Here is a 12,772-nt window from a genome sequence, read left to right as displayed (position 1 = left end):
AGCGCAGAGCCAGGATAGATTCAGGGTCCCTTTAACTCACCCTGGCGGCTCTACAGCCCTCCAGCATGGCTCTAATTCTTATATTTGGAGGTTGCATCCTACTCCATCACCATCAGCACTCTCCTCCTCTTCTTCCTCACCCTCCTCTTTCTTCTCCTTCCTTTCATCCTCACTCTCTCTTCTGCCCACACTCTGCTCCTGGAGCAACATACTTTGCCTCCTTCCTATAGTTCAAGCCTCTCTGATGGGAAAAATTGGAAAAATAAAACAGAAAAGCAAGACTGAACTATTTTTTTTTTTAAATGAACTGAAGAACAGTCAGCAGGGCTCTGGTGAGAAGCAGGTGTGATCCACAAGAGTACTGCTCTGGCCACTTTAAAACAGAAGGCCCTGCGATAAGGAGGATCCATGAAGCTTTGGTCTTCCCCAAGTCTGGAAACCCTGGGTGTGCTTCACAAATATTTAAAACAATCTTCATCACAAAGACCATCACCCTTGGAGCCTGGAGGAGGAACTCACAGCCCTCCTCCAACAATCCTGCCCGCAGACGGTAGGAAATAGAGACCAACTGAGCAATGCCCTTGGGCCCCCATGTTCTGGCTTCCCTGTGACCATCTGCCACCTTAAACTCACCCAGAACTATCTTCAGTGACTTTTCCCAGGTCACAGCAACCTGTTTACAGACATCTAGAATTCCCAGGCACTTTTAGGACAAGAGACTCGGGATGTGTCCAAGTGGGCAGCAAAGTCTTGTCTAAGAGAAGCTGTTCCTCCAAATCTATTTCTGCCCATGTAAACATTTGCCAAGGAAACAAGGCATGTGGGCATGCGCCGGCCCCACAGGCCCTCGGGTTGCTGCAAAAGGCAAATGGAAAGTCACATGTCATAACAGTGGAAAGTACATACGCAACTATTCTTAGCCCTGGAATGTATACACGGTCTCTCTGCCCAGCAGTTCTTTCACAAAGCTCTAAAACACTGTGAAAGTGCCTTCAGCATAAACAAATCCAGAATTCTCCCAGGACAAATTATTTGCCAGCTTAAGGAAAGGCCTGGGTTTATGGTTTCACTTGGAGCCAGAGGTGGAAAGTCTCCGGAGGGACCAGCCGCGGCAGGTATCGGTGGTTGTCACTGCAGGAAAACGAGGTAAATAGCTCTAATGTTTAATTCTTCTGCAGGTGGACGGGTGGCCAGATGTCATCCAATAAACCCTGCCCAGGGCATCGTCTGGTCTCTGCTTTCTATTTATCTCATTTTAAAAACAATACCCACAAGACTCCATGAGGTCATGTTTAAAAATAAAAACAAAACATCGCAAAGGTCCATTTCCATCCCTCATTTCTGTCCCGATACCAGAGGCCACGCCCCCAGCATGACATCCGTGGGGAATGACTAACACCCGGAAAGATGTTTGGATGAGTGTACTAAGTAAGAGATATGCTGAGAATCCGGAGAAATGTTCATAGACTTCTGCTTCAAATGCACAAACTGTCATCTTGCTTTGAGCTAACGTTTCAGCCCCTGTGACCACTTGCCACCTTCGACTCTCCCAACTTACCCAACCACCTTCTCTCTCTCTTTTAAAATTCTTTTTCTTTTCTTTGTTTTTTTTTTTTCAGATTATCTGCAGATGGTAGTTCTCTGTTATCTTTGAGAATAATCATAACCCAATAGAGAGATTTTCGCTGTGAGACCCATGCATTAGGTGGTCCCATTTTCCAGTCTTCACCAAGCAATATTCTTGGCGGTATCCACAAACATCTTAGTGAATGGACAGATGTGCTCTAAGTCTCGGAGCCTCCACAGCTTAACCCTCCAGGACGATCTCCCTCTTGGGACTTCTCCCCGTCTTTGCAGGATGGACGAGGAGTCATCAGAGGGGCTCCTCTTCAAAGACCATGACTTCTCCTCTGACTTGCTGAGGCAGCTCAATGACTTGAGGCAAAATCGGATCCTGACCGACGTGAGCATCTGCTCCGGGGCCTGGGAGGTCCCCTGCCACCGCAACGTGCTGGCCTCCAGCAGCCCCTACTTCAGGGCCATGTTCTGCAGCAACTTCCGGGAGAGCCGAGAGGCCAAGGTCCAGCTGAAAGGCGTCGACGCCTCGACTCTGGAGCGAATTGTCCTGTATGTGTACACGGGCAAGGCGCACATCACTGTGGAAAGCGTCCTGCCCCTGATGGAGGCCGCATCCATGCTACAGTACCCTAAGCTGTTTGAGGCCTGCTCCTCCTTCCTCCAGAGCCAGCTGACCCCCAGCAACTGCCTGGGCATGACCAGACTCTCTGAAATCTTCAGCTGTGAGACCCTCCGGAAGAAAGCCAGGGAGGTGGCCCTGACGTATTTCCCAGAGGTGGCCGCGTCGGCTGACCTGAAGGAGCTCTGTGCCTTGGAACTGAGAGACTACCTGGGCGACGATGGGCTGTGCGGGGAGGAGGAGAAGGTGTTCGAGGCCCTCATGGTTTGGATCAAGCATGACCTCCAGACCCGGAAGCGATACGTGCAGGAACTGTTCAAGCAGGTCAGGCTGCAGTACGTCCACCCGGCCTTCTTCCACCACTTCATCGCCAACGACGCCCTCCTCCAGTCCTCGCCCCCCTGCCAGACCATCCTGGAGACTGCCAAGAGGCAGGTGTTTTCTCTGTATGGTACCACTAGTTCCGCGGGCCTCCAACCTCTGTGGCATGTCCCGCCAAGAAACTCTTACCAAGACTTCCTCATCCTCCTGGGTGGAAGGAAGGACAACCAGCAGACCACCAGGGACGTCCTGTTGTACGACGGACAGACCGGCCGGTGGCAGAGCCTTGCCAAACTCCCGGCCCGCCTGTATAAGGCCTCGGCCGTCTCCCTGCACCGCAGCGTCTACATGCTGGGGGGCATGGCTGTGGGGAAGAGCGTGCCCACTGCCAAGGTCTACATCTTCTCCCTGAAGCTCAACCAGTGGAGGCCAGGGCAGCCCATGCTGGTGGCCCGCTACTCCCACAGGAGCGCTGCCCACAAGAACTTCATCTTCTCCATTGGGGGGATTGGCGAGGGGCACGAGGTCATGGGCTCCATGGAGAGATACGACAGTGTCGGCAACGTCTGGGAGATGATGGCCAGCATGCCAGTGGGGGTTCTCCACCCTGCGGTCGCTGTCAAAGACCAGAGACTCTACCTTTTCGGAGGAGAGGACGTCATGCAGAACCCTGTGCGCCTTATCCAGGTAAACAGTACTTCCCACATACATGCACACACACACACATTTATGCATGCATGTATCCAGGTAAATGGTCCTTCCCACCATGCCTACACACACCGACACACACACACGTATACATGTATGCATGTATGTATCCAGGTAAATGGTCCTTCCCACTACACCTGTGCGCATGCACACACACGTATACATGTATCCAGGTAAATGGTTCTTCCCACTATGTCTACACACACCTACACACATGTGTGCATGCATGCACACACATATATGTACAAACGTATACGTGACATACACTGATACACACATGTGTGCACTGCGTGAACACATACATGTACATGTGTGTGCATGATGCACCTGCGTGTGCATACATACGTGCACACACAAACACGTGTATATATACACAAATACATGAATACACATATACACATACATATGCACATACATCCATATAATACATGCTTGTTAGTTGCAGGAAAAGGAAAAAGGAGGAAGGAAGGGAGGGAGGAAGGAAGAAAGTTTAATTTCAACAAGATTTTATCCATTTATGAATTCTTTTGTGTTAGATTAATACATACAAATGTACATCAGATACATCTAAAGGATCTAGCTAGAACACATCAAATGCCAGATAGTGAAGTCCTACAGGGCTTCCCAGGTGGCTTAGTGATAAAGAATCTGCCTGCCAAGAAGGAGACATGAGTTCAATCCCTGGGTCAGAAAGATCCCCTGGAGTAGGAAATGGCAACCCACTCTAGTATTTTTGCCTGGAGAATTCCATGGACAGAGAAGCCTTGTGGGCTACAGTCCATGGGGCCAAAGAGTTGGACACAACTGAGCAACTGAACAACAACAAAATAGAAATATTGCAGATGCTTCTAACCCAAATCAGTAAGGCCTTAAAAGAAGATTCTCAAGCCCTGGTCCATTGTCTATTACCAAAAGTCCAGGAGCCAGACCTCAGATCTGCTGAATCAAAATCTGAATCTCCAAGGGTGGGATCCTGATATTCAGTGTTATTAAAGTTTATAGGAGATTCTAAGGTACAGGCCAGGTTGTGAAACCCCTGCCTTAAATGATAGGTAGATGCCAATTTCACTTACAAGCTCCCTGAGAAGTGTTATTAATAAAAATCAAAATGTCAGAATATTGAGTGTTTTCCAACTTTATACACATTCTAATCTCTGTAGTTCACCTTTAATAAAAGGCCTCTATTTTATTTTATTTTTTTACTTTTTGGTCACACATGTGGCATGTGGGATCTTGGTTTCCCACCCAGGAATTGAACCCAAGCCCCCTGCATTGGAAGCACAGAGTCCCAACCACTGGACCACCAGGGAAGTCCCTCTCCTAAAGATAATCAAGGAGGCCCCTGAGATCTCCTCTGTTCATTTAGAGGAGTTACACTGGGCACCCTGGGGACATGGGCATGAGCTGTAAATCCCACTTACTCTCCAGGAGCTTAGGAGAGAACTGCGATTCAGTTGCTGAATAGAGGGGTGCTCTAAGGGGCCCCCTAAAGCAGTCTGGGGGGAATCTAGGAGGGTGTGAGGGTTCAGAGGCCTTTGGTGAGAACTCTGTGAGGTTGGTTTAAGTGGACTTTAGCAGAGAGGCAAGAGAAGAGAGAAGGAGGTGAGGATGGAGGGTATAAGAGGAAGAGGACACATGGTGGACACAGGACTCTGACATGGACCGAGATGGGCAGGCAGCTTCTCTGAGCAGATGAGTCTGCTGTCTGGAGCAGGAGTCAGACTCTTCTACTGAGGGAGGGGTGGTGTTCTTGGGTAAGGGGACAGCTGGCAGAAGACCCTAAAGCAGAAAGGGGATGCAGCCCATCCCCTGGAGGAACCAAAAGCTTGACAAGACGGTTGTAACACAGAGGAAGGGGCAGAAAGGTTGTGCACCAAGGCGGAGCTGGGGATGGTCAGTCCCCCTGTAATCTCCATCAGCCCCTTCCCAGGTCATAGTGAGCAGCTCCCTCTACCCAGATTGCTGCCCCTGAGCCCTTCCTACAGAAATTCTAGAACATTCTTGAGGAGATGAGTGTTTGTGTTAATGAGGCTGGTCTGGCTTTCCAGGCCTCATCAAGGAATTGGGGTTCAATCCTGAGAGCAGCAGTGCAGATGAAGTAGTCGAATTCACATTTTTAGATTTTTCTTTGGACGTTTCATGAAGAGGGAACTGGAGGAGGCCCGAATAGGCAAAGGCAGATCTTTCTAAAGGCCCAGGCAAGGGATGATGGCAACTTGGGCTAAGTTGGTGCCAGTGATGACAGAGAAAAGTGATCATTTCTATTCAATCCTTTCCTTGTTTTTCTCTTCCCGTCACTTCTCCAGCCCATGTTTCCCACTCCTCCCTGACCATCTAGGCAGATTCTAAGCCGGTTCCAGATTTCACTCGTGTACTTGAGCCAAGAAAGACACGTTCTGTGCCCCTCCAAACTCTGGCCATACCACTCAGATTTATAACAAAGTGCTTCTATGAGAAGCTAGAGCCCCTCCTGTTTAAAAAAAAAAAAAACACTATTTTTCAAAATAAAGTCAACAAATATGTTGATGATTTTCACATTACAAAATTGATATCAATTATTAAGAATAAATACAAAACTCAAAAGATTTTATAAGCTAACTCATCCAGAAATGCACAAGACAATCAAACAAGAATCTTAAAAAACCGAAAACCAAAACCCAAAACACTAGCATGTGAGTGATCCTTTTACCCTGCAGTCCAGAGAAGGAGAAAATGGAAAAAGTATCAGTTTGGAAGCTCTTATCTACTTAGCATTTAGCTTTGTCATGGAAATTGTACTCATTCAGATATATAGTTCAGTATGAATGCTTGGGTTACTTGATGGGGAAGGTTGGGTTTTCAGATATAGGGACAAAGATTTCTTCATCAGATGGTTTACCTGCATGCAAGCATTCTTTTAAAGGACTAAACTGCCTTGGGGAGGGTGGGGTTACTGAGCAAATTGTGTGTCTACCTGGCCTTCTTTCTGTTTCTATTACTGGAGGGCATTAAGCAAACCCTCTACCATAACAAAGTATCACTTCCTCCAGGGTCACAAACCATCCTTTGTTGTCCTTGCTTCAGACTCTCTGAGGGTATCATGAGAATTGTGAGCAAACATTTAATCTATTTTTGAAACCATCCTCTAAACTGATAAAGAAGAGCAAGCCAGGAGGCAGTTACTCAAGTAAAATGCAATCAGTGTTTGCTTTCCTCCAAGGATCTCATTTTTCAGAGTGTCACCTGCATATTTGCAGATGGTTTAAAACACAAGGCTTGCCAGCCATTGTGGTTGCCCCTGTCTCTAGCTGTGGCCTCTTCTATGGTTCAACAACTTTGAGAACTGACAGAGACTTCAAGAGAGCTTCAGTCTCGAAAGCCTCCATCAAGAAAAGGCACACAGGAGAAAAAGGAACCCTTCTGCGCTGTTGGTGGGAATGTAAATTGTTGCAGCCACTACGGAGAACAGTAAGGCGGTGGTGGTGGTGGTGGTTTCGTTGCCAAGTCATGTCCAACACTTGCGACCCCTTGGACTGTAGCCTGCCAGGCTTTTCTGTCTATCAGATTCCTTAGGCAAGAATGGGGTGTCATTTCCTTCTCCATGGGATCTTCCTGACCCAGAGATCAAATGCATACCTCCTGCACTGCAGGCAGATTCTTTACCGATGTGCCACGAAGGATTCCCATGGAGAACGGTATGGAAGTTCCTTAAAAAATGGAAATAGTGTTATCATACGATCCTGCAATCCCACTTGTGGACATGTAATATATCTGGAGAAAACCATAATTCAAAAAGATACATGGGGAAAAAAAGATACATGGCTCCAATATTCATTGCAGCACTATTTACAATAGTCAAGACATGGAAGCAACCTAAATGTTCATCAACAAATGAATAAACCTGTGGTACATATATATGATGGAATATTACTCAGCCATAAAAAAGAATGAAATAATGCCATTTGTGTACCATGGATGGACCTAGAGAATATCATACTGAGTGAAGTAAGTCAGACAGAGAAAGACAAACATCATATAATATCACTTATATGGGGAATCTTTAAAAAAAAAAAAAGACAGAGAGATACAAATGAACATATTTACAACACAAAAACATAGAAAAACTTACAGTTACCAAAGAAGAAAGCTGGGGTATAGAAAGCTGAGAAAGCAGGTGAATAAATTAGGAGACTGGGATTAACATATACACACTACTACATATAAAATAGACAACCAACAATACCTGAAACTCACACATTATTGTAAATCAACTATACTTTGATTTTTAAAAACTTACAAAAGGGACTTCCCTGGTGGTCCAGGGACTCTGAGCTTCCATTGCAGGGGGCATGGGTTCGAGCCATGGTTGAGGAACTGAGATCCAGTATGCTTTGCATGGTGTGGCCAAAAATATAGTTACCAAATATCTTTAAACACTACAGATTCTTTACCAGCTGAGCTACCAGGGAAGCTTGACTAAGCACCAAATATCTTTAAACACTACTAATACTGTAATAAATGCAAATTAGAGTAGTACACGATTTTTTTAAATCTTTTAAAAAGAAAAGAAAAACCATACTTCCATGGCCCCAAGCAGAGCCATGAGTGTGGTGAATAAAAGCATGGACTCCGGGCTCTTCCACTCAGTGTAGCTGTGTGATCTTAGACATGTTACTTAACCTCTCTCAGCCTCAATGGTCTAATATGAAAAATGGAGGAAAGTAGTGGTATCCACGTCATAGGAAGGTTGTGAAGATCAAATTTGGTAAAATGATAAAATATAAGGGCTTTAATATTAAAAAGCAGAGACATTACTTTGCCAACAAAGGTCCGTCTAGTCAAGGCTATGGCTTTTCCAGTGGTCATTTATGGAAGTGAGAGTTGGACTATAAAGAAAGCTGAGCGCCGAAGAATTGATGCTTTTGAACTGTGGTGTTGGAGAAGACTCTTGAGAGTCCCTTGGACTGCAAGGAGATCCAACCAGTCCATCCTAAAGGAAATCAGTCATGAATATTCATTGGAAGGACTGATGTTGAAGCTGAAACTCCAATATTTTGGCCACCTGATGCAAATAACAGATTCATTTGAAAAGACCCTGATGCTAGGAAAGACTGAAGGTGGGAGGAGAACGGGACAACAGAGGATGAGATGGTTGGATGGCATCGCTGACTTGATGGATATGAGTTTGAGTAAACTCTAGGAATTGGTGATGGACAGGGAAGCCTGGCGTGCTGCAGTCCATGGGGCCCCAAAGAGTCAGACAAGACTGAGTGACTGAACTGAACATGGTGGCAATTATATTTCACACAGAAAGAATTTTCAGTGAAGAATATTGGAAAGTTTTTGTTCCTGCTTTTCTTACGTGACGTACATCTCATATGTCTCATGAACTAATTTACATTTGATATTTAAACTTTAAACTAAGGGATTTAATAGGAGCACATGTCTGGGAAGGCTTCCCAGTGGCTCTGCAGTAAAGAGTCCACCTGTGATGCAGAAGTCCGAGGAGACGCGGGTTTGACCCCTGGTTCAGGAAGATCCCCTGGAGGAGGGAATGGCAACCCATTCCAGGATTCTTGCCTGGATAATGCCATGGACAGAGGAGCCTGATGGGCTACAGTCCATGGGGCCGCAAAGAGTCGGACCCGACTGAAGCAGCTGAGCACGCACACACACATCTGAGAATCACGATTTGCTGCTCTGTTCCAGACCAAGGCCATGAAATCCTGCCCCTATCTCTTTACTCTTTCTTCCTTTTCTCGTGCTTCCTTTTTTTTTTTCCCCCTACAATTCTAATGACTTTCAGGCATGCCCTGTTCAAAAGCCTTCCTCGTTTAGACCCAAATTTCTTCTTGGCCCTAAGACCCTCTCAGATACACTGGAACATGTTGAAATCTAAACACAAGCCAGAAATAAAAATGATTCAAAGATCATTGGTTTTATGCAAGTCCAAGCTGCTCCATTTCTCATTGAAAAGAAAGAAATGTTCCAAGAAGGTGAGCAAACACATGCTATCAACTCAAATGCATGATTCTCGGTCCAGTCCACAGAAGCACAGCCACTGAGCTCACAGGCCACATAAAGACCAATTTCTGGTAACAGTTTCTTCTTCCTGTTACATAATTATATTTTGTTTATTGATGGTAAGATACCTATGTTTTCAGAACCGGAGAAAAAAGGCAAAGAAAGAGAAATCACTGCTCTTCTACCCTCTTAACTACTACTTCTACTTCTTAAAAACATATATCACTTTAAAATGCAGTGCCATGATTTTATTTCTCCCTCAGGTGTATCACATTTCCAGAAACACATGGTTCAAAATGGAGACGAGAATGATCAAGAATGTGTGTGCCCCTGCCGTGGTGCTTGGGGAGCGGATTGTCATCGTGGGAGGTAAGTTTGAACGGAGGATCACGAGGCCGGACACAAACCTGGCATCTTTCATGGAAAAAGGGTCACTGATAGACAGGTGTTGTCCTATAAGACAGCCTTTTTAAAAGCACATAACTGAACCACTTTGCTGTCCACCTGAATGTAACACAACACTGTAAGTCAGCTATACCCCCGAATATAAAATAAAAACTAAAATTAAAAAAATAAGGAAATAAAATAAAAGCACATCTACCCAGCTAGGGAAGGGTGGACGACTTGACAAAGCTATTTACTCATCCTGAAGTCTCTCCCTGTCTTTATCTGTAAAAAAGAAATGAAATAATGTACAGAGTTGTGATCATAAAATGTGCTCACCTATCTAAACCACTTAGCACCATCCCAGACCCAGGGCAAAAACTCAAAAACTAACTTGCTGTTGTAAATAAGACTAGCTGCTAAGGGATAATTTCTCTGCAATTGCAGGATGTTACAGTTAATAGGGCTGGTTTGGGGGGTGGGGGGTGGGCAGATAGATCTGGGTTCAAACCCTGACTCTGCTACTAACTGGACGTATGCTCTTAGACAAGTTTTTAATCTCTGTGCTTGTGTTTGCTGATCTGTAAAATGGGGGTCCTAAAAGTACCCACTAGATAAGGCTGCTGTGGGGACTCATTTCTGAGTTCCCAAAGCTCCTTCTTGGAATAGTTAAGGCTCTTGAATGAGCATATGTGAAAGATGAAAAAGCCAATGAAGCTGAGAGGCCACTGGAATCTCAGTTCTCAATTTAAGAATGACATGTGTGCTGCCTTAACTTTGAGTTAAGATGTGAGACTTGGGACTTTCCTGGCACTCCAGTGGTTAAGACCCCACACTTCCACCGCAGAGGGCACAAGCTCAATCCCTGGTTGGGGAACTAAGATCTCACATTCCACACAGCATGACCAAAAATAAAAAAAGAAAAAAGACGCAGAGACTCAAGTCAGATAGATCCAGGTCCAGACACCAGCTTAATGAAACATTCCACGCTTTAGTTCAAAGTACAGCCTCAGGGTTAGGCAATGGCAGAGATTAGACAGGTCCCCAGACCACCCACCTCCAGTCCCAAATAAGCATCGCCGGCCTTCTCGATATGCCATTTGGTTTTCAGGTTACACAAGGAGGATCCTTGCTTATGACCCTCAGTCCAACAAATTTGTCAAATGCGCGGACATGAAAGACCGGAGGATGCACCATGGGGCCACGGTGATGGGAAACAAGCTCTACGTGACGGGAGGGCGGCGGCTGACCACGGACTGCAGCATCGAGGACTCGGCCTCCTTCGACTGCTACGACCCCGAGACGGACACCTGGGCGTCCCAGGGGCAGCTGCCTCACAAGCTCTTTGACCACGCCTGCCTCACCCTGCAGTGCATCCCCCACCACTCCACCGTCCCCTGAGGTCCTCGAGAAACTGAGAAGTCATCTGCCCTGGTCAACATGCTCTGGTTGCAAGAGACAGAGTCCACCTCCAAAAAGCTTAACCCGAGCAGGGTGCCGGGGGCGCTAACAGGATGGAAAGTTCCAGAGCCCAGAGGCCTGGGACCAAGCACGCTGCTGACAGAGCTCTGTTTCTCTGTCTCTTGCTCGATCTCTGTCTCTCTGTCTTTCCTCTCTTTCTCTCTCTCTCTGCCTCCCTCCTCCTCTACCTCATCTGTACGGCTTCTTTATCCACACCGTGTGGGAACAATGGCAACTGATCAATCCAGACCCACACTGTCTAGCTTCAGAAAAGAACTTTACCATTATCCATATAATAACTGCTCCCCCAGAACAATGCGGATTGGCCCTTTTTGAATTCCAAGCCTCCCTCTTGAGCCAATCACCACTTCCAGTGACTGTGCTGCTATAGTTGGCTTGTCCTAGATTGTGTCTCTACAGGCCAAGGTGGGGCTAACAGTCGCTGCTGACAACCTATCTAAACTGAGCATAATGGATAGAAGTAGTTTCCCAGTGCAAGAAATAAATGCTAAGCTCACAAAACCACATCTTTCCAGAACATCCTGGAAATTCAGAATGGGAGGGCAAAGACACCCAGCAGGGTCCCTGGAAGCCCTTCTTCCAGGGGGCATCAGGAACAACGGTCCTTGACTGTGTTTCTCTGTGGGCTTCCCAGGTGGTTCAGAGGTAAAGCATCTACCTGCCAACGCAGGACATGTGGGTTCAATCCCTGGGTGGGGAAGATCCCCTGGAGGAGGAGATGGCAACCCACTCCAGTATTCTTGCCTGGAGAATCCCATGGACAGAGGAGCCTGGCGTGCTATAGTCCATGGGGTCACAAAGAGTCAGACACAACTGAAGTGACTAAGCACATCCACACACTATTTCTCTGCATTCTAGGATGTAGGGCATTGGAATGCCAGAAGAGTATGTGAAATTCAGTATCTAGTATTTGCAAAATTATCTGCACCACCACAAAAAAATAAAAAATAAAGTGTGTTTCTGCTGCCAAGTGATGTTTTTCTCCAGCCTCTGGGGAGTTATAAACCTGCAGAATTTATCAAGATTTTCATTTTGGTAAATGTTATAAGAATTGCTGTCCTAAGGAAAGCCAAAAAATTCCTTCAGAGTTTACCGCAATCGTGGCCAATTCCAATGCCAAGGCTGGCCATGTGCCTATGGCCCTCTTTCTCTCAAAGTGTCTCCACGCTGGCTCAGTCCCACACGTGGGAATTAGCTGAAGCTGCTGGCACATTACAATCACCTGGGAAGAAGTCTGAAAATGGGGCCGAGCCTCACTGAGGATGCACAGATGTGGATTCTCAGAGGCAGGGTCAGAGCTCTGGTTGTTTTGTTTTTTGGTTTTTTTTTTTGGTTGTTGTTTTTTTCGGCCACACCACGCAGCTTGCAGGATCTCAGTTCCCCAACCAGAGACTGAACCCTTGCCCGGCTCGGCAATGAAAGTACGGCGTCCTAACCGCTGGACCACCAGGGAAGTCCCCAGAGCTCTGTACTTTTGAAGAGCGTCCCAGATGACTAACATGCATGCACTCAGGTCCAGAACCACCACCTTTCAGTCACGGGCACTGAAGACCTTCACGTGCTGCTCCCAGTCCCATCCTGTCCTGCCGGCCCCGCCCCAGCCCAGCGGTGGAGGCCACGTCCTCTCCCCACCAAGGGAAGTGTCCAGAATGGGTCTTGCTGCCCTAAGCCTGCATC

General features: G+C 46.6%; 1 protein-coding gene across 1 annotated transcript; it reads left to right on the top strand.

The window, feature by feature from the left end:
* Positions 1-916: 916 nt before the first annotated feature.
* On the top strand, positions 917-12,052 carry KLHL38 (kelch like family member 38). Its single transcript, XM_043483905.1, has 4 exons — positions 917-1,146; positions 1,620-3,205; positions 9,493-9,598; positions 10,725-12,052. Exons 2-4 carry the CDS (start codon positions 1,778-1,780, stop codon positions 11,012-11,014), a joined length of 1,824 nt encoding a protein of 607 aa, XP_043339840.1. The 5' UTR covers positions 917-1,146; positions 1,620-1,777; the 3' UTR covers positions 11,015-12,052.
* Positions 12,053-12,772: the final 720 nt, after the last annotated feature.

This window comes from Cervus canadensis, chromosome 12 (assembly GCF_019320065.1).
Source record: "Cervus canadensis isolate Bull #8, Minnesota chromosome 12, ASM1932006v1, whole genome shotgun sequence".
NCBI classification, from domain to species: Eukaryota; Metazoa; Chordata; class Mammalia; order Artiodactyla; family Cervidae; genus Cervus; species Cervus canadensis.
This window is presented reverse-complemented; position numbering and strand designations above follow the sequence as displayed.